Raw genomic sequence first — 21,617 nt, 5'->3', positions numbered from 1 at the left:
TTGAAATATAAGGGATTACTTTGTGACCTTGTTCAAAGTATAGGGACTACATAAAATATTTTACTCAACCTTTTTTTGTTTTGTTTTTTTATGAAAATAATACTCAAAAACTTTAATAAAATTGAGATGGTGATAAGAAATCTATATAGCTAGCTAGGTGCCACACCGATTGATAAGAGGGAGGAGGAGGAGATAATGGAAATAGTAGCGGCTAAAACCCTCTGCCTGGGCTTAAACCTCAAGGTAATGTCATCTTTGTTTTCTCTCCTTATTTCTTCAGTTCTGCAACTATAATTTGAACTTGTTCTTTTCATTTTAAGCCAAATTCTAGCTATTTCATTCTATAGAAGGCACGGGGTCTTAAAGTAGTTAATGGGATCTATTATAAGTGCTCATGGATTTACTTTAGTGCTTGAATTGACACCCGTCTGTCGTTTTTACCATGTTCACTTCATTGTAAGATGGCAGGCAACGCAGTGATTCTCATTTTTTCACAACCAGCACACTTCTGCATTATGTTTTTATCCACTTTTTTGTTTGTCTGTTTGAGATCAGTTTTACTATGGAAAACTATAATCTTTACTTGAGTAATTTACATTTTAATACTGTTTTAGCTTCTTTGTAATGAGTCATGACCCTTAAATCTTAATCTGAATTGACATGATTTAGTGGAATAATTTTGGTTTTTTCTTTGGTTATTATTTGCAGTTAATAAGTCACAAGCATAAAGTGAATGTCTTTACTCCAAATCTAACTCGCAAAATACCATCCTTTTCCCATCAAATGAGATGTGGGGCTCAAGGATTTTGGAGAAGGTAATGCAGTTTCACTCACTTGAGCTCGAGTATTGTATTTGGATTTTGATGTAAATGTCATTGTTGGGTTTTTGTAGCAAGAAGTAGAAATTGGCGAGGTTGCTTATTTATTTGTTAATTTGATTTTACAGGGAAAATGGTAGATGTTTTACTCCTGTTGCGGCTGTAGTATCAGGTGCAAATCAAATTTTTTGTCTTTCAATTAGTTGCTTTTAACCTTATTGCTAGTGTTGTGTTGACCTTTGACTACAACTTAATGACTACATAAATTAGCTGCTGAAGATGTTGAAGTATCTTCCTCTCGGTTCAAAGATTGCACAGTGATGATTACGAGTACCAATGAAGATCAAGAATTGAAGGTATGAGCAGATACTGGATTCATGTTGTTGGTTTGTAGGCAAGTTCAAAATTGCCTGGTGGTTGATAATTTTAGCAATCTATTATATTCATAGCTTTTGTGGACAGATAAGAGTGGAAGTATCTGGTGCTAAAACTAGAGCAATTTTTGAAGATGTTTTCAAAAAAATGGTTACTGCAGCCCAGCCAATCCCAGGATTTCGAAGAGTAAAAGGAGGTAAAATATCTGAATTCTCTATCTGATTGCTAGTGGAGAAGTGCTGTCTTCAAGAATCTCAAGCCTACTTATAATCATCCTCAAATAGATTTTTTCTATAATTTGGAATCTGAGAACATAGCACCATACAGCTAGTAGTCAGATTGAAATAATGTTCAACTGTATTCTTACTAGTAACTTGCCAAACCATACTTCTAAAGCCGTATTTGATCTTATTTTCTTTACGGTATTGTTTTTCAATGACTGTTCTTTTCTAATGTTTTCTCATTTCCCTAATTTTAGTCTGCCTCTGATGTTTTCTGTTATTATTTCTATGCGCATCATTTCTATCAAACACCATGGGGAACTGGCAGGAAAAACACCGGATGTGAGTTTCCATATCCTCTTATTTTACTCCAATTTCATTTACCTAGTTGTAACAAGTAACTTAAATATGAGATTTTTGTCCATTTCCTAAAGTGAACAAAAACTTGCATTCTTGAGATGTATGTTGACCTCATCTTGAGTCCATTACCATCTGCAGACAAAGAGTATGCACAATATGTTGTGCTAGTAGTGAACTTTGAAGGGGCAGTGTCATGTCAACTAGCTTGCAACTTTGAGGCGCATCCTCTTTTAACATAATCTATCATGTCTAAATGGATTCTTATGCTCAGTTTACAGCTGCGACTTCAGGAAAGAAAAACAAATTTGCTCATTATTTTTCAATATTAAATCATGAAACTTTTTTTATGGAGAACATTCATGTGCACACATGCACCAACACACACTATTGATGTAAAGCACATGCACAAGGAAAGAAAAAACAGCCAGCAATGACTTTCATTGAAAAGTTAGAGAGCTAACTATTACATCCTATGCATGCGGACTGCAGACAAGAACATACTTGCAGTCATGTTCATATACAATTGCTTGCACCAACACATGCGCATACACATATATAATAGAATTTTCTTATTGTTTGTTTCTGGCAGATACCTAGAGACATTTTGTTAGAAGTTCTTGGACCTTCAAAAGTTTACAAGGAAGTGATCAAGAAAGTCATAAACTCTACTGTAGCTGAATATGTTGACAAGGTAACCGACTTAACTTCTTGTTTGATTCTAAAGGAAGTCATGAAGTCATTTTATCTTCACGGTGCTGTGATTAACCAATGATTGTGTTCTGGGAAAGACTTCAAGTAGATAGTTTTGTCACATGACTAGAAATATTTCTAGGAAAGAAATCAATGTAAGAGCTTACAAGTTTACAGAAACTGACATCACAAATCATGTTAATGGAGCACTTAAGCTGATCTTTTTTTTTTCTCCTTACACCTTGATGAATGTCTTGACCAACTTTTAAATCGTGAGCCAACACCTGTATTAATGTTGTTCATTTTGAATGGTATAGTTGAAAGTTGATTGATCCAGTACTAGCCACCATTACATTCACCACACCAGCAATTTTGTTTTTTTTTTTTTTGTCATGTTTTTTATTAAAATCAAATGACTTTTGTGTGTTTTTTTGTGGAAGTACTGCTTCTTGGAATGCAATTCTTTTCTACATTCTAACTGCTGTGGTGCAGACAACTGCATCATTCCCCTGTATTCTGAAGGCATTTGTCTGTGAATCTAATGCTTGGCATTAACACTATCTTTTCGCTTCTATAGGAAGGCTTAAAAGTTAGCAAAGACTTGAGAGTTGAACAAAGCTTTGAAGATCTTGAAGATGCATTTGAACCAGATGAAAAATTCAGCTTTGATGCTGTCATTCAGCTTCAACAAACAACTTGAAAAACATTGCACTTTTGAGAATGAATCCAATTTTGCCCTGTATTAATTGTTCCAGCAACTTGTTTGCTCACTGGAATGTGAAACTAAAATTAGGTGAATGTACAGAGTTATCAGATCCCTTTTCTATTAATTATTTATTTAACCATTTTGAGGCTCATCAGCTCTCATATTTCCTTGCATGTTTCCAAAAGTTCCATATCAGTTCAAAATGCAAGAAAGTAGAAATTTGTTTGATATCAGATTAGTTTCAGACTCATTTTGACAACTATTTGCTATAAGATTCAGTGTACCCTAAAAAGCACAGACAAGTAATTAAATCAAAACCAGGTAATCTAGTTTTATAACAGCAAGCAACTCATGTGTAGAAAAAAACACTTAGAGTTAAAGCCATGTAGATTCTGAGCACCATTACCAAGTTGGTGCATTGGCCTGTCTGGTTTGCATCTTTACGTGCTCAATCCCATTCCATTGCAAAAAATGCCGTTGTTGAAGCCATGACAGAGATAACACAGACAGAGCAGTGCCAGTGCCATTGCCTCCATGATGTTTCTTGAATTTCTTAAGCAACTTATACTAGCAAGTTTGCTTTGGCAATCACTGCTATCAGCTTGCCTCTCCCACCTAATAGTTGAACTCTTTGCAGCTACTCCTACGTCAAACCGCAAGCTGTCTTTCCTTTTGAGACGTACTGATTAAATTAATCAAGTAAAATCCTAAGCTTAAATCTAACCTCAAAAACCATTTTCCGCCAGCTTTTCAACAAAGAATTTCAATTTTATATTTTTTAAATCTAAAAACTTCAAATCCTATACATTGACCCACACAATTCATATTGAAAACTTCCTTTTGATCCTTGCAGAGTTGCTCATTAGTGCTGCTCTCTCTAAGCCCTTCTGCTGCCTTAGCATGGCTCGATAAGTGATTCTTCTGATACCTATCTTTCTTTCCTTTTGTCTTCGATTTATCTGCTACTAATCAGAACAATTAGACCATAATCTATGCAAGTTTAGAGCTCCATGGAAACAATCAATCATCTCTGGCATGCAGGTACAACGTCCGAAAACATTCCAATGATGCATAAGAGATTCTTCAAGCACACTGAAAAATGTCCACGGAATATTGAAATGCTTGCCAGGGCCATCAATGCAAGGTAATTGGAAAGGTTCGAACCTGCAAACCCAGTTGTTAACTTCTGGCCTGTATTCTTGGTGTTCTTCCTGGATTTGTGACTGGGATTGTTCTTGGCTTGAAGTCACATGGAATCGAACATACCTCACACAAAATCATTGGCATTTTTCTATTTTGTCTTGCAACAGCACAGGTGTTCGGTGGCTTGTTTAAGCCTCACAAAGATAGCAAGTATCGGCCTTTCTTCAACTGGTTCCACTCCTTGGTGGATTGTTCAGCACTTATCCTAAGTTCATTCAACATATTTATAGGATTTGGCATATTACACGCTGCAAATTTTTAGAAGATTACCTACATTGCTGTATTAGGAGTCTTGGGTTCTTCGTGCTGCTATTGTAATTATATTTGTTGAGGAAACAACCCTAAAATCTTAAATTAGAGAAATATATATATGAAAAAAAAAAAACAATTGCAATCAATCACACAAAAGCACACAAATAATTTACATGGTTCAACAATTCAAGCCTATTTCACGGGCAAGACAATCAAAGATATTTACTATGAAAAAATACGAGATTACAAAGTGTCACATAAATTTACATTTTTATCTAAAATCTCAAAATAACCCAAAACTCATATTTTCTCTCCTCTCTAGCCACCTAAATATAGAGAATGGAGACACTTATAAATAAACATTAACCTTAAAATATAACAACTTTAGGCTTTTATATATAGACTCAATACATGAGTATTTTTCTATCACTTGACCCAATAATTTAAAACAACTCCATCAAATCTTTATCTTGGATTAAATTGAGCCAACGTACGAATCTTGAACTCCTCTCTAAACGTTTTCAATAAGCATCTTTAAGTATTACACAAACCAATTAAGTTCGAGCAATCCTTGAACTTTAATGTAGAGATAGACTTCATCAAAATATCTGTAGGGTTCTCGACTATAAAAATCTTCTTCATTGATACATCATCTTGTGACATGATATCTAGAATAAAGTGATACCTGACATCAATATGTTTGGTCCATGTATGATACATCCAATTCTTGACCAGGTGAATAACACTCTAGCTATAACAATGTATAATAATTAACTAATGTGATAAACTAAGATTGTCAACCAAACCTCTTAACCATAAAGCTTATTTTACTATCTCTGTCAATTCCATATACTTAACCTTTGTTGTAGACAAGGCAATAATGAATAGTAAAATTACTTTCCAACTAATAATACACCATGAGAGAGTGAAAACATAACTTGTAGTGATCTTTTCCTGTCTAAATCACCAGCGGGATCTAAATCTATAAAGTTCTCAACACTACTTTTAATGCTACTAACCCTGTCATATACCAAGCCAACATATGCAGTACCTTTAAGATAACAAAATATCCATTTCACGGCCTGCTAATAAACTTTACCAAGACTTCTCATAAACCTACTGACCACACTAATAGCATGTAAAATGTTTGCACGAGTGCAGAACATAGCATGCATAATGCTTTTAACTGCATTAACATATGGAACACTTGACATGTGCTCATTCCATTATTTTCTAGTGACAAACATGAAGATAATCTGAAATGAGCTACAAATAGAGTAATCATTAGCTTGCAGTCTTGTATACCAAAACGCTCAAGTACCTTCTGAAGATACTTTCTCTATAATAAGTATAACTTGTCAATGCTTCGATTTATAGTATCTCATTACCTAAAATCTTATTAGCTACTTCCAAATCTTTCATCTCAAACTCACCACTCAACTGATCCTTCAAACTATTGATCTCAGACATATTCTTGAAGACATTCAACATGTCATCAACATACAACAACAAGTACACAAATGAACCATCTAAATGCTTCTTGAAATACACACAACTATCATAGTTACTCATAAATAAACCATTGTTGGTGTGTTATCATGGCCATTCCTAGTGAAGGTTTAGATTGAACAGAGACTGTTCAAATGGTCATGATCTTCGCAAGCTGCAAAGAACACAATTGTGTGATTATTCTCTGCATAGGTTTATGGTATTATTGCAAAGTAACCATATCAGCAAAAACATTTTAGTTTCCAAGCGAAGTCAGGTGAACAGCTATAACACATTCAAGAATTCAACATTTTAATTCCTGTTTTGAAGTAAGCATTTTTAGGGCTCTCTCCATCGTTCTCACACTCGCATTCATGCTTCCAAAAGTTTCACATCAGTTCAAAATAGAAAAATAAAATTCTTGCATATCTTTAATCTTTATATATATATATATATATATATATATATTGTAATGGCAATGACGAAATCCATGATTCAAATCATATTTAAAAAGCCGTTCTAGATCAAATCTCGAATCACATGTCAGAGAGACTAATTCAATCGATTCACATTGTTTTTTATTAGAAAAATAAAGGTAAAAACAATATTTAAAAAAAAATCTGTTTTTTTTTTAATTATTACATCTAGTTTTAGATTTTGAATCAACGGTCAACCTATTAAACTAGATTAAGTTTTACAATTATAATTAAAAAAAAAAGTTGGTGTGTAAGGGTATTTTTTATTTAAAAGAAATTTGACAATTTATACTAAAGACAAATTCTGGAAGCACTCTCAATAATTTTATAATTTTATGTATATAAACGAGATGCCAAATTAAATTCCCATGAACCCTTTCATATCAAAAAAGAAAATAATAATAATAATAATAATCACATGAACGCTAACAAATCCTCATCTTCAAATCTCCGTCTTCATTGAATTCGTGCATACCTCCCTTTTAAAACAAATTGAAATACAATCTAAATTTTAAAACAAATCAGAATAGAGTTAATATTTAAATTACTACACACTAATTATAATTTTCAAATAAACTATAACAAGATGATTTGAATCGACCTTTACTCTTTTATATATATATATATATATATATATTATTTTAAGCTAAATAACCTCATTGAATCTATGTATACCAATCAATAATAATTGATTTATATATTTAATTAATAGTATTAATATATTTTAGTACAATTATATGATCAATTAATTGTTCTCATTTATTTTAATACTTTCGGTGATTGTAAGTTATAATTAATTATTTTGTAGCAAATATCTCAATGGTTAATTTTTAAGTTGTTAGTGCGCGGTAGAATTTCCTTTTCCTTTTCTTGAAACTTAATTAAAATTTGTAAAACTCGATTTTCTAGTATGGAATTGAGATCAATATCTCATATATTCTTAATAACATGATCGATTATTATGTTCGTTAAATCTAAATCATTACATTCAAATTAAATAAATGGATATAATTTAACTTAAGTACTCATTGTAGTTTTATTTCTCTCTCCTAATCTAAATTATTAGAAACATGACCATTCATATGATCTAAATCTATTAATTTATTCTGAATATGATAATATATTAATCAAATAAGTTCTATATATTAATTATCCCCTTTATATGGATGTTAAGAACATATATTATAATGCTCTTTGTAAAAGGGGTGTTTGAGAATATGATAGTGGTTGTTTTTTAAAATTTGTTTTTGCTCGGAAATACATTAAAACAATATTTTTTTATTTTTAAAAATTACTTTTGATATCAGCATATCAAAACGATTAAAAACATAAAAAAATAATTTTAAATAAAAAAAAATCAAATCTTGTTGAAATTCCAGTGCAAACACAGCCCAAAACAGGATTAAATGTTTTCACAACATATCTACACTCTTTTTTTTTTAGTTGACAAAAAAATGGGTGTGTTTTGAAACCAAAAGAAAGGCATTTAATTTTATATCATAGCAAACACTACAAATCACACATCTCTTATTATTTTACTTCATTACATAACATCGAAGCTTAATCTGATACAAGCCCATGCAGTTCTTAACTAATTAAGATGTTTAAATTACTACATATTCATAGTAGTGAAGTCATTAATATTAAGTACCTGTCTGTCTACGTGTCAAAAGACCGGCTTAAAATAATAATAAAAATATTATTTTAACTGCTTTTGGCGGCAGACCGTGGAAATAAACGGGTGCTTAATTATACAGGGGTAATCCAAGACGTGGTTTGATGACAGCTTCAAGTGGTATCAGCTTAGGTAGGGCAATGCCAGGGCCTTCGTTCATGTCCACGGGCAACCCTGCAACAGTTGTTAAATCAAACCCTTGAAGTAGCCTAGCAAGGGTCAGATGAACAACCGCCATGCCAAGATTAATAGCAGGGCAAGATCTTCTCCCTGAGCTAAAAGGAATGAACTCGAAATCTTGACCCCTAAAATCAAGATCAGCATGAGTAGTCAGGAATCTTTCAGGTTGAAAGTCATCTGGGTTTTTCCACACACGAGGGTCTCGATGCAACTTCCATATGTTCACTACTAATCGAGTGCCCTTAGGAACATAATAGCCACAAATATGACAATCTTCCATGGCCTCACGTATTCCTGTTAAGGGACCTGGAGGGTATAATCGCAGAGTTTCTTTCACTATTGCTTGGAGGTACATGAGGTTCTGAATATCTGATTCCTCCACCCATTTCTCTCTTCCCACCTGCTTGTCCAGCTCTTCTTGAGCAGCCTTTAGCACACTTGGGTGGTTTAGCAATAGGGACAGTGCCCAAGTTAATGTAACCGCTGTGCTTCCTGCTCCTGTGAGGGTCAGAATCTGCAGAATTAACACAAAACGTGTAAAATTGAAAATAGTTGGAAGTTAAGAACCCTCCACCTGAGAAAATGTCCAGATGGTAGGAGACAGACTTTGAAAGTCTCAGGGGTCCAAGACCCCTTACCCTCCAGCCACAAGAAAGAAAGAAAAAAAAGAAAGAAAAGGAATTAAATTGGATGAAGGGCAGCATTATTTTTTTGTATTAACTTATTGTTTCTATCTCAACTAATTTTATGAGCCTTGAAGTTAACAACTATGTAAATATCTAATAACTCTAAAATTTATGAAACTTAAACTAGTGATTTTTACAGAATAAATTTAAAACCCCTAAACAGTTAGCTATAACGCAACATTTTCTTACTTCAACGATTGTTAACATATTTCTACTACACTAAGGTTTTTTTTTTTTTTTCCATTCTTTAAGTAGACCTAAAATTCCTAAACTTTTACAGATCTGCTGTTTAATGAAATTACTATATACAGACCCCATGGTTTCTGATTAAGGGCTTATTTGAAATTCACTTTCTCTAATTTGTTTTTTATTTCCGATATGAATGTCTTATAACCATGGAAAACGGGAATATTCAATTAATTCTTGCGCTTACTGATATATATATATATATATATGATGATATGATATGGTGAAGGATTAAGGAAGAAAACGCACGACAAGCTTACAGAATTAGCAAACGTACCAAAGTTGTTGCCTTGATGACAACATCACGAGAGTAGCCAGACATCTCAGCAGCACCGTCAGCAAGGTTAGATATTATCACGTCCATGAAGTCGCTTTCCCCTTGTATTTCTTTCTTAAGATGTTCCTCCAGCCAGCTTCCTATCACCGCATCAAGTTCCCTGGCAGTCCTCTTCATAGCACTTATATGTCCCTGAAAATCAATCCATTCGAGCCATGGAATCGCATCAGACATTACAAAAATCCCACTCAGATACAAGGCTTTTTCTATGGCTTTTTTGTAACGCCATGGCTCGCTGTTTTCTTTGTCGTATAAGCTGCTGCAATATCGTTTTCCAACTATCGTTCTAAGGCTTATGTTGAACGTCAAGCTCTCAAACAATTTGCTCATAGTCACCTTCGCAGGGTACTCCGCTGTTTCTGCATAAGAATTGTGCAAACCTTTGATGAATGCGTCTACTTCTAATACTCGGACATGCTTAAGCATTTCAAGCCGGTGGTTTGATAGAAGCTGAAGAGTGACCAGCTTTCTAACATCCCGCCAGTACTTTCCATATGGGGACAACGCAAAAGCTGCGTTGTTGTAACCCATATGTTTTCCTGCTGCTATGTTTGCTCTAGTAGCCAAGATTCTGTCATTGGTAGTCAAGCAATCCTTTACTGTTTCCCAACTGCTCACCACCACTATCCGATGAGAACCGAGCCTGAGTGAGTAAATAGGGCCATATTTATCGGCAATGGCTGCAAGGGTTTTACATGCTGGGTCCTGGCCTCTTAGGCGAGGCAGGTGGCCAATCACGGGCCATGCCCCGGATGGTTCAGGGGCTCTGGCTAGTTTCTTGCTTTCTCTCTCTCTGGCTAAAGTTTTCCAGAAGCCATAAAGAATTAGCAAAACGAGAGCCCCAAGAATCATCTGGAACAGGATATAAGAGAAATCCAGGGTGGTTCAAGGGAGTTGGGTCGTAATGAGGCTAAATGCTGCTCTGGTATTTATAGCGTAGAGCAGTATGGAATCGCTTGATGACTAATTAAAATTATAGAGTCCCTTCACTATTCCTTTCTCGCCTGGCTACTTGTCAAAGAATAGCCTTTTTTTCTTCTTTTTTTTTTTTTTCCTTTGTCTAATGGTAATATACTCTCGAATTAGCTTTCAATCACTCTCGAATTACATATTTTTCTAACATGACCTAGGAAAACTTTATATTCAGAGTACACATAATAATGACGCTTTATTTTTTCAGTAGTTGGATAGTACATTTTGTTGAAAAAACATTTACATACAGAATCACATATGATACATACATGATCTTTGAAAATCTTATCTTTCAAGATTTTTATTATCTTGGTCCTTTTGTTAGTATTATAATTACTGATATATTTACAGATAGAAAAAGCACGTCAAATAAAAAAAATACTGGTATAATTCTATTGGTAATATTTTCAATGGTGAGTGTGGAATATCACTGATATAAAAAAACTATTTATAACTTCATCAGTGATTATATCATTGACGGAATAAACCCGCTAGTGATTTTTATATTGTCAGTGACATTTCCAGTAATTTTTTTAACTCTCCGAGGGACTTAGTCTCGTAGTGGTTCCGTTTGTGATGGTTAGTGGTAAAGTCCTGTAATTTTTCCCAACTCTCTAGAACTTTTTGATGGGCTTAGTCCGTCAATAATTTTGCCCGTAACATGTTTAATATTTTTAAGAAAAAACTAGAACAAATAGAACATATTTTTTTAAAAATAAAACTAAAATAAAAAAAAACCAAATATATATTTACTATTAAAATTATCAATTTGAATATAATTTATCTAGAAGACATAAGCTAGAGGAGGAGGAGGCAAATCTTTATTGTGACCGATTGGGCAACGCGGCACACCAAATATACCATCAAGGTTTGACAACAACTCCATTTACAAACACCTAAGATTAGTTGTCTCACCACTAAGCTGTTTCATTTCAACAGTAAGCCCGGTCGTGTGAGCTTTGCCTTATTCTTGTACAATTGCCTGGACGATCAAAGATTGAAAGCGTAAACCTAATTGTAAGGAACAAACAGTTGATACACTATAAATTATCCGCATATCTTCAATCATAATATTTGAAATATTATAAACCTAATTTCTATCGAATTCATCAAACCATCTAACCTCTAATCACAAATCTAAATCATGTTCTATAAGTTTTAAATAATTATCCTCGTATCTCTCCTATAATCGAGAAGAAGAAAGATATTTGTAGGATCGAGTGAGCGACTAGGGGCACCACCATGTTTCTGTTTCATTGTACATGTGTCTCACGACATGAGTGGTCATAAGACGAAGTGCAGAGGCAGAAATGTTTAAAGGCTGACAGAACACATGTAGAGGTCGCAATCAAAGTTTCTCTTTGTTTGACAAATGAATCACATTTACAATAGACAGCTATATATATATATATTCATGTACAAATCACTCGATTTGTCTTTTTGCATAAAGTACACAATAATTAGCCATCGTCAGTACAGTAGGCTAAAATGTGATCCACGATTGCATGTATCTTGCACAGGTCAAGGAGAAGACTGTAGCCTTAGCCATTAATTAGGTAATTTCCTTACAAGAGCTCATAAGTTGTAGTTTAATTTTTACAATACTATCTATTGGTTCTTATTGAAGCAAAGGCCTGAATCTTTGCACTTAATGCTTCCTCACTATGACATGGATCAAAAGTCTTAATTCTACATTAAGTTAGGAGAATAGTCAGATATATGCTAGGAAAATAAATAAAATAATTAAGAAACAAGAATAAACACCAATGAGTTGAGTTTATTGTTAAAAAATAATATAAATCATATCATGAGACCTTATCTAACAGTTTAAGTTTTTAGGTTGAAATGGTTTTTTAACATAATATCAGAGTCTTGATAACAAAACGATCATGAGTTTGAATTTCACAATCCCTATTTATTTGATAAAAATTAAGCACAAGATAAAGTGGACATGTGCAAGTTTCAAGCCCAAAGGGCTTTCATTTGAAGAGGTATGTTAGAGAATAATATAAATCATATCATGAGACCTCATCTAACAGCTTAAATATTTGAATTGAAATAATTCTTTGACATCTACAACATACTGAATGCATTAGGCTGATGTAAAAGGTAATTCTTTAAAATTGTTCGGAAAAAAAAATTAGTTTTGGTTAATATATATTCAATGACACGTCAATATTTAGATTAATCATTTTTCTTGGCTACAATGTTAAACCAACATTTTCACACTCCACCATACCTAATTAGATGTGAACTAGCATAGTTGCTTTTGAGCACGGCAAATTTCTAATTTAAATATATTTTTTATTTAGCTATAAAATAACAAGAATATATATGATTTATATATATATATATATATATATATATATATATATATATAAATTTCCTTAAGATTTGGTCCCTGTTCATTTTATTAGTATTTATTTTATTTGAAATAGTTTAGGTATTGAAATTATTTTTTTAATTTTATCCTCCTCTATTGTTTTTCATTTATTTTCTTTATTCTTTTGATTGTTATTTGTTTTATTTTAGATAATTTTTAATATTGATTTTTATATGATTTTATTCTCCTTATGTTTTTTTTCCAATCAAATTTGATTTTCATCATTCAACATAAAATTGGTTGAGAATTGAGCTTCTTAATTGAGTCTGAATCTAAGAGTTCAACAGCGACGAGTTTGGGAGATTAACCCAATTCTAGTAGATTCGTCCGGAGTTATTTGTTTTTTTATTTACAAAGCATCGTAAAATGACCAAGTTACCCTTTTAAGCAAAATTTCATATCTTCTAACGCCTCCTTCCACATGAGGCGGCGCCTCCTTCCAAAGGTTGATTTTACACTTATTTTTTTTATTTCATCATTCAATGTTGTTTATTTGAGAAAATAGATTTTTTTATTTTCTTTGGTTTTGTTTCAATTATCTTGATCTCATAATCTTAGTAGCAAGTTTGGCTAGTTAACCCATGTATTTTTTTGTGATTGTTTTTTTTATATCTATTTCGATTTAGTCCTTCAAAACTAGGTTATTCTTAAAGTTTAAGTTTCATTTTTTTCTTCTATTTGACCTTTTATTAGGTTATTCTATTCGCATAATCTGACTCACGAGGTTTGATGGCCTTACCTGGGTTTGCGGGTGTTTAATTTTTTTAAGCTTCTTTTTATTGATTGAATTTTATTTATTTATTTCAGTCTTCTACATCTTGATTATTGGGGATTGACCATCGTTATTTTTCTCAATTTGCTTTCAATGAAGTTGGCCCAATCTCACAACCTGACTTGTGAATTTGAATATTAGCTCGGGTTAACTCAAGACACTTTATTCTATCATTTTTTTATTTCAATTTTTTCCTTAACTTCGGGTTCTTTTGGAATTCAACTTTATTATTTTTTCCTTTCTGACAAGAGTACTTTTCCTTCTAATTATTGTTATCATTTATTTTAAAGATTCGATCCATTTACTGTTGTTGCTTTTTATATCATATAATTGAATTAACATGCATTTTTTTCTTTTTTTAAAAACATGCTAGCAGTTCTCGAGCATCTATTTTAACATTACAGAAAAATTGGTTTGGCCCACGACGGAGCGTGAGTTAATTATCTAATGAAGGGCTAAAGGTTATATTGGGTCATTTTCATCAATGTGTTATTTCACATAGTTATTTTTTATGTTTGATTAAAATATCGTTGTTAAAATTAAATTAAATTAAAAATTAAAAAAAAATATTTTATATTTAATTTTTCTTGAATTATTGTACTCCTCGTACGGTTGTTTCATATTGATCAATTTATTATTTTATGAGTCTTATTAGATTTAATAGTTATAAAACATTTAATAGAAAAAAAATACATTTGTAATGAGTGCGTTGTTGCACAAATATAATTGGATTGAAGAGTAAACAAAATATATGTTTTTAATCAAAGACTTCTTCATTGAAAACTTTGAAAAGGAATGAAATTACAGTAACAAAAACTAATCAATTATTTTTTCCAAGTATTAAAAATAATAAATAATATGGCGCTAAGCATTATCTACTCTAGTAAAAGAACCAGGGTAAAATTCTAGTTCCTTCAATGTTCATTTAAACGGTGAAGAAGCTACCACATTTTAAAAAAACAAATTCTATTCTATTTTTTTTTCTTTCAATTGATTTTTTTCACTTTTTTTTCCTCAATTACACCGTTCAATATTTTATTAATTTTAAATTGATTTTCATAATTTATTTCGACTTACTTTTATGAGGTTATCTCTGTTTTAAGCAAGTATCATAACATTTGATTAGTGCTTAATTTTATTAGCGTTTATTTTGATTGAATATTTTTAGTTTTTTTTTTCTTTTATTTTTATCCTTCAATATTCTTTTCATTGATTATGAATTGATCTTCATAATTTGTTTTGGTTTGCTTATTATGAGGTTTTCACAATCTCAAACAAATATCTCGATATTTGATTGGTGCTCAACTTTGCAAATGTCTATTTTTGTTGACTTGGTAGATACAAAGGTAATCTAGATAACTGCTAAAAAACATGGTTTGACTTTGAAAAAGGTTTTCAAGATGACATCTTGGTTTTAAAAAATATTGAGACAACAACATATTGTATTAATATGGGCTTTGTGATTTAATATGTCAAACCTATGACCTAAGTTATGGACTCCAGTGAGTTTAATAATATTATTTTTTAAAATATATTTTACTTAATTATATGATAACAATCTTTTTTTTTAACTTAAATGATGAAATTAAAAGAAAAAAAAGTTGAAGGACAAAAAGTATCAGGCGCGCGAGCCTGACTTAGGTAGCCCAATGCACCCGGGCCTTTAAAAATAAGCCCATGCGCAGGGGCTTCCCAATTTAAGTCCACATATTTGGATGTTGTTTTGTTTTTCCTTTTTTAAGGGGTAGAAGATGCGATGTCTGTCTTTGTCTAAAATTCGGCTACCATTGTGGTAGATGGAAAATCGGGGCTCTGGTTTTTTTCCTTATAAAACTTGATTTTTTCACCCATTTTCTCCCTATCTAATAAACACCCTTAGAACCAAAGAAAAAACAATTAAAAATACAAAATACAAAAAATGGCCTAAATAACAAAATCAAATCAAAATTTTTTTTCTCTCCACCTCGATATGTTTCTAGGCAAGATGAAGACTCAAAACAACCGCGTCAAATTTTTCTCATTGAATGGAGCCCATGAACACCAATTCTCCCGAGTTTCATGACCAAATCATTAAAAAACCGACAACTTTCTATCTTTTTGCTATTTTCAGCGAGTTTCTCTCTCATTTTCTTAACTTAAAAACTGTCAGCTAAACAAAAAAAATTTTGGAATCAAAATGAAAATTAACATAAATTTGAATTGAGCATCCTATTTTTTTTATGTATTTTACCTTTTAGTTCACTATCTCTTAATCAAGGTTGTCAAAAATATTTTTTTGATACGACACAAAAAATAAAATATAAACTCATATTGTAAAATCGTAAATTGTAAGTAATTGTTTTTTAACTAATTATATATTGACAATTCTAGTCAAGAAATTAAATTATATTAAATCTGATAAAGTGAGTCAACAATATTATAATCAATGAGTGATCTAAATAAAATGAGAGAGATAGATAGTATGAATCAATAAATTAAAGACATGGAGAAATAAAAAGTTTCAGAATAAAATTTCTCAATACAAGGGAATCACTGAACTGTAGGAAGTACACATAAACCTGGTGACAACTTGGTTGTTCTCATCATAATAAGTCTTAATGGATTCCTTTTGGGTTGCAAGCTAATGAGCCTAAACTAGTAATTAACTAATATAAATTCAATAATGAAATAAACCACTAAACAATGTCTAATAAGCTAGAAAAAAAATTCAAATTAAAAATAATTATTCAAAAATAAATAAATAAATAAAACAAAATAATAAAAAAAGTCTTCATGTTAAAATTCCTCTATGTAGCCCGAATCTCTAATTTTCACATATTTTTGGCAGATTTGAGTCTTGATTTAAAACATGTCATTCTCTCTCATCTGGATGCATTACTGGGCCTACGATATATGGTTAGAAAGCTTTAGATGTCTAATTTCCAGCCCAACTTTAATCTTAGTAAAATTCGACTGGTAGCTCCAAATATATCTCAAACAGTACATGAAGGTCTAGTTTTACATATTTGACAAGATACGTCTACTAACTTTGACCCTCTGAAATATTATGTTCCTGAACTCCATTTGACCTAAAAATGTTTCACAATATATTTTCATGTGTCTAATATTTTCCTATAAAATTTCAGCTATATCTAATGTATGGTTTGAAAGATATGTTCAATTTCGCAAAGCTGGTCAGTAGACATTTTAAGGTCAAATTTGGACCCAACTTGGTTCATATCATAAATTTAGTAAACTCGTAAAATCAAACCGAGTTTACCAATTTTATCAATTTTGCACGAGTTAAGTCCGATTTTACTGGTTTTCAAGTTTTTAATCCGATTTTGCATGTTAAATACATATTGACTCGTAAAATCATTTAAGTTAACTAGTGATTTTAACAACAATGCTTTTTACGAGTTAATTAGTGATTTTAACACAATTGCTCGTAATTTGATATCATTTTCATAATTCCAAGCCTAATTTTATTTATTTAGGCTATAAAAAGTTTGAATTAGAAGAGAAAGAAAGTTTGAAAATGAATTTTTTTTTACCAAGTTCAGTGTTCATATGAACGTAAAACCGATCCCATGTTTTTTTTAATAGTATTTTGTTTTTAATTTTTTATGGACTTCTTAATATATATGGGCTCATTTGAAGAAAAGAAAAACCCAATAATAGAGGCCCAATAACTTTCTAGGAGAAGGCGAGTATACAAAACAAATAAGCCCTTCTTCCTCTCCTCGGCACTTCATGTATGCTGTGCACTACAGTTAAAATCTCCCAAGGCAAAAAAAATCATGGTAAGTCTCGAATCTTGATCTCTCACACTCTTCAATTCTGAATCTAATACTATATTTTTCTTATGTCTTATAAAATCTGATGATGATGTTTGGTTAATTCAATTCAGGTTCTCTTACAACTCGATCCGTTTCTCAATGAACTAACAACCTTGTATCAAAACAGCACCGACAAGGGCTCAATTTGGGTTACTCTTAAACGTTGTAAGTTTCGATTTTTTACCTTAATCTATTGACCCTTTTGTCTTTTTAGTATCTTTCTGGGATTAATCTATCTGGGTCCTCAATTTTAGATTGGTTAGAGCTTTTATTGTCTGATTTTGATAATTGTTTTTGGTAGCTTCGATGAAATCTAAGGTGCAAAGGAATAAGATGACAACGAATGGTGAACCCATTGAGTATAGATGTCTTATACGTGCAACCGATGGCAAAAAGACTATTTCTACTTCGGTGAGTATCTTCTTTACCTTCAAAAGCTTCCTTGCTCTCTGGTTATGGAATTGTTTTAAGTTAGAAACACGTGCATTTTTATGATTGGTTGTTTAAGCATTGTTTTGTACTGGATTTTGATTCAGATTGTTCCTGAAGGAAAGGGTATGAAGTGGTTGTGTGAAATATGAATCTGAGACTACATGCAAATTTACTATATGACGAAGAAGGGTTTGCCTTTAAAAAACAAGGCCTTGTTGGAAAACTTGAGATTTGGTGGTAATTTAAGGAAGTCTTGCACGACCCCAAGAAAATTGCTAGATTGATGTGAATATGACGAGGTGTTATTGATACTTTCTTAGTTGTTTGTTATATTAACTCTGACACGGGCCTTTTTGTGTTTGGTCTCTTTCTTCCTTTTTTTTGTTAAATTGCAATTCAACATCAACCCATTAATTAAAAAAATAAAATAAAAAATGATCATCCTATTGCCTCCCGACACGCCTGTTTTCTGCTTGAGTTGATGACATTTTGTGATGATCCTAAAGGTAAGATCTGCTGAGTGAGTTTTGCATTCAAAAAAAATTTAATATCCTCGAACATCCAAAACTTTGTTTGGATGGATGTGACTGTTTAAATTGGGAAAAACAGAGTTTCATAATGCTATTTACTTTACGAGAAGGATCCTGTTCTTGACTTCTATATTTTGGATTAAATGAGAATTAGATATGCGACGCTAAAAATCATTTGATTTTGTAGTATTGTTGTTTCTACAAATGGTACAGAAACATCAATCTGTGTTGTCATACAAGTTTTGTAATCTTAATTGGGTGTTCATGCTGTGATGTGGACATTTGAATCAGAAGAGTCCTTTCTGTCTGCTAAAAACACACTGAAATTGCATTTAGACTGGGTGTTGGAAAGTCATTTGTGTTTAGCAAAGCCTGCTTAAGATTTGTAGCCACAAAGGCTTCATTCCAGGATTGTTTGGCCAGTTATTGTCATTTCAAATTCTAGGTTAATGTGTGGTCAAGGGTGGGGAAGGTTTTGAATGTGGCATCGGCAGCATTTCAATAGTTGTACCTGTTACAAAATATGACCTCGTTTTTTTGCATTTTTATGTGAGGACTTCATGTTATGTTGTGTTGAAAAATGCTTTTAACTTTAGGCCTTCAAATGATAAGACATTAGAAAGGTCTTTTGGAGGTAGTTCAATGGAAAAGGAATTGTGCCTGTATGCTTGTAGGGGCATGTGTATTGAAGGTCTTTTGGAGGGATGAGGTTCAACTCCATACTTGGCACCTCTTGCCTATTGCTAGAGGTATCTCCTACTGTGCTGCTAGGCCCATTGGTGTCAAAAAGAGATCGAAGACCTTGGCTTATGCCTAGATGTGTTAATTCAGAATTGTTTTTCCATCTTGGTCCTTATCTTTTGTAACAACATAGTAGGGCTTGATATGTATTCACCATTCTTCAGTGCTTTCTTTAATCATGTCGTATATTCATTTATCTTCAGCCTGGCTAACAGTATCTCTTTGCTTTTTGTCTGGGAAGGTTGGGGCAAGGGATCACCAGCGTTTCCAAGCTTCTTATGCAACTATTCTCAAGGCTCACATGACAGCTCTAAAGAAGAGGGAAAGGAAGGATAAGAAAAAGGCAGCAGAAGGTGATAAGAAAGAAGGGGACGTAAAGAAGAAACCAAAGAGAGTCTGAAAGCCTTTGGCTACTAAACTTCCTATGAAAGGATATTTTTCACTCCCTCCTAACTTCCTATTCACCACAAGCGTGCTCAGGCTGTTTTCTGGAAAGTATTCTTTGAGCGATTATAGATTGATTGATGGGTTTTTGTTGACTGCCCTTCTTGTTGCAGTTTCAGAAAAAATTTAGTGTTCTGCTTGTCATTGATATGAAAGATTTTGTGGATATCTTGTAGCATGTATCTTTATATTGAAAATTGAGTGCCTTTTTTAAGACCTTACTGGGAAATTTCATGATCCTGCATAAAAGCAAGGAGTGCCTATACTTAAAAAATGATGCCCCCCCCCCCCCCCCCCCCCCCCCATGTGTTTATGACTTTAAAAGACAGGTGTAATCCCCTGTTCAGAGGGCTCATTTAAGCCTTAAACTATTCAACATCCTCGTCCCTAATAAATGAATGAAAATTTGAGAAATTCAATAGACAGCTCCATTTATCCAATCTTGTCGGAGAAGGTAATCAAATCCCAACTCCTGCTAATTACTTGCAAATTATTTGCTTTTCTCAAACACTGACCAGCTTTACATTTGCTAGTTCGCTAAAATTGTTTAATGTCTGAAGCAAGCACCTTAGAACAGGTAACTATCTTTTAATTAGCTTTTTACTCGCAGAATGCATGCAGCCTTGTCATTGAAAAGAAAAGGCGTGATTTCTCTCTGTTTTGAAAACAGGATTCAAAAAACAGCCGGATTTGGTATAAACTAGATTGAGATTATTGCTTTATTGTTGTTGTTGATGATGATGTATCAGACACTGCACTGCTTCCATTTTTGCTATTTAGTTGGCTTTGATGATGTACTAACAAAGTTTGATCGTTTGGTGTTGCTGTCTTTATTTGTTTAAAATACTGTAAAGATATGGGAAGAACATTGAGGTCGCGAAAGGTCATTTCATCCATGTTTTTTATTCTGAATCATTCTGCTATGCTTAAATAAAGAGCTTCCATGCATTGCACTGTGCTATTGTTTTTGTACGTATAACAATCTCAAAAGTTTGATGTTCTTGTTTCTTCTTTAGCGTGGTCAGAGATGAAAGGAAGATTATTTCAGTCGACTGCGCCGGATGAAGTCATTGTGTTCATGCTATCGAAATTGCCATTGCAGGAGGCTTGGAAAACCAGTGTTCTTTCCCGCAGGTGGCAAAAGCAGTGGACATAAAATGATGGACTAAGAATTGCTGGGCCTAATAAGAAGTGATAGGGCCCAACCTATGGGAGAAGAAGAAGAAGAAGAGCAAAAGAAGAAGTAGGCAGTTCAATTGAGCCTCAAGGAAGAAAGAGTTGCTTGATAAAGTGTTTTTTTTTAAAATATATTAAAATAATATTTTTTATTTTTAAAATTAATTATTTTTGACACAGCATGCATAAAAACAATATAAAAATATAAAAAATTAATTTAAAATTAAAAAATATTCAAAAGTTTTCAAAAGTGCCGGAACACCACCACATATTCAAAAGTTCTCAAACCATAAACCTAATCTAAATTTAGTTGATTGGGTAAACAAAATGTTAACTTATTGATGCATATGGTTATGATAAATCAGTCATAGTTATACAACAATTAAGCTAAGTAGATAGTTTTATGAAGATGTTTATATATCGATGGGACAAGACTAGACACAAGAAGTGGTATGTGTCGCGCAAGATAATTTCTTTGTCAAATAATTTGATAATTGTATCATGTTAAAATTTTACTAGAAGATTCTAGAGGTTTAATTTCATAGAGTGGTCAACTCATTGTAATAAACTGCGATTCAAAAGATCTCTAAATTAAGTTTAAAAAGTATTGTTTGAGCTAGTTTTATTACTTTTTCT

The 21,617-nt window shown here is 32.5% G+C and overlaps 3 protein-coding genes across 3 annotated transcripts; 2 read left to right on the top strand and 1 right to left on the bottom strand.

The window, feature by feature from the left end:
• The first annotated feature begins 82 nt into the window (after window positions 1–82).
• LOC18104575 (uncharacterized) lies at window positions 83–3,321 on the top strand. The gene is made up of 8 exons (XM_006376360.3): window positions 83–243; window positions 709–815; window positions 947–990; window positions 1,089–1,174; window positions 1,281–1,389; window positions 1,743–1,756; window positions 2,364–2,465; window positions 3,042–3,321. The coding sequence occupies exons 1-8, from the start codon at window positions 196–198 to the stop codon at window positions 3,162–3,164; spliced, it is 633 nt and encodes a 210-aa protein (XP_006376422.3). The 5' UTR covers window positions 83–195; the 3' UTR covers window positions 3,165–3,321.
• A 4,773-nt stretch (window positions 3,322–8,094) lies between these two features.
• On the bottom strand, window positions 8,095–10,681 carry LOC18104574 (dimethylnonatriene synthase). Its single transcript, XM_006376359.3, has 2 exons — window positions 9,654–10,681; window positions 8,095–8,958 (listed from the first exon to the last, which is right to left on the bottom strand). Exons 1-2 carry the CDS (start codon window positions 10,563–10,565, stop codon window positions 8,335–8,337), a joined length of 1,536 nt encoding a protein of 511 aa, XP_006376421.2. The 5' UTR covers window positions 10,566–10,681; the 3' UTR covers window positions 8,095–8,334.
• Window positions 10,682–17,502: 6,821 nt separating this feature from the next.
• Window positions 17,503–20,026, top strand: LOC18104573 (signal recognition particle 14 kDa protein). Its single transcript, XM_006376358.3, has 4 exons — window positions 17,503–17,622; window positions 17,730–17,823; window positions 17,960–18,069; window positions 19,603–20,026. The coding sequence occupies exons 1-4, from the start codon at window positions 17,620–17,622 to the stop codon at window positions 19,759–19,761; spliced, it is 366 nt and encodes a 121-aa protein (XP_006376420.1). The 5' UTR covers window positions 17,503–17,619; the 3' UTR covers window positions 19,762–20,026.
• Window positions 20,027–21,617: the final 1,591 nt, after the last annotated feature.

This window comes from Populus trichocarpa, chromosome 13, assembly GCF_000002775.5.
Source record: "Populus trichocarpa isolate Nisqually-1 chromosome 13, P.trichocarpa_v4.1, whole genome shotgun sequence".
NCBI classification, from domain to species: Eukaryota; Viridiplantae; Streptophyta; class Magnoliopsida; order Malpighiales; family Salicaceae; genus Populus; species Populus trichocarpa.
The sequence above is the reverse complement of the archived record's forward strand: the minus strand, read 5'-3'. Positions and strand labels throughout refer to the sequence as shown.

Bases quoted from the DNA above. Each gene is read 5' to 3' on its own strand.
- LOC18104575 (XM_006376360.3), top strand. From the start codon at position 196: ATGGAAATAGTAGCGGCTAAAACCCTCTGCCTGGGCTTAAACCTCAAG. The intron at 816-946 runs GTAATGCAGTTT...TTGATTTTACAG, and splicing joins GCTCAAGGATTTTGGAGAAG to GGAAAATGGTAGATGTTTTA. The intron at 2,466-3,041 runs GTAACCGACTTA...TCGCTTCTATAG, and splicing joins TAGCTGAATATGTTGACAAG to GAAGGCTTAAAAGTTAGCAA.
- LOC18104574 (XM_006376359.3), bottom strand. From the start codon at position 10,565: ATGATTCTTGGGGCTCTCGTTTTGCTAATTCTTTATGGCTTCTGGAAA. The intron at 8,959-9,653 runs GTACGTTTGCTA...TTAATTCTGCAG, and splicing joins TCATCAAGGCAACAACTTTG to ATTCTGACCCTCACAGGAGC.
- LOC18104573 (XM_006376358.3), top strand. The intron at 17,824-17,959 runs GTAAGTTTCGAT...TGTTTTTGGTAG, and splicing joins TTGGGTTACTCTTAAACGTT to CTTCGATGAAATCTAAGGTG. The intron at 18,070-19,602 runs GTGAGTATCTTC...TTGTCTGGGAAG, and splicing joins AAAAGACTATTTCTACTTCG to GTTGGGGCAAGGGATCACCA.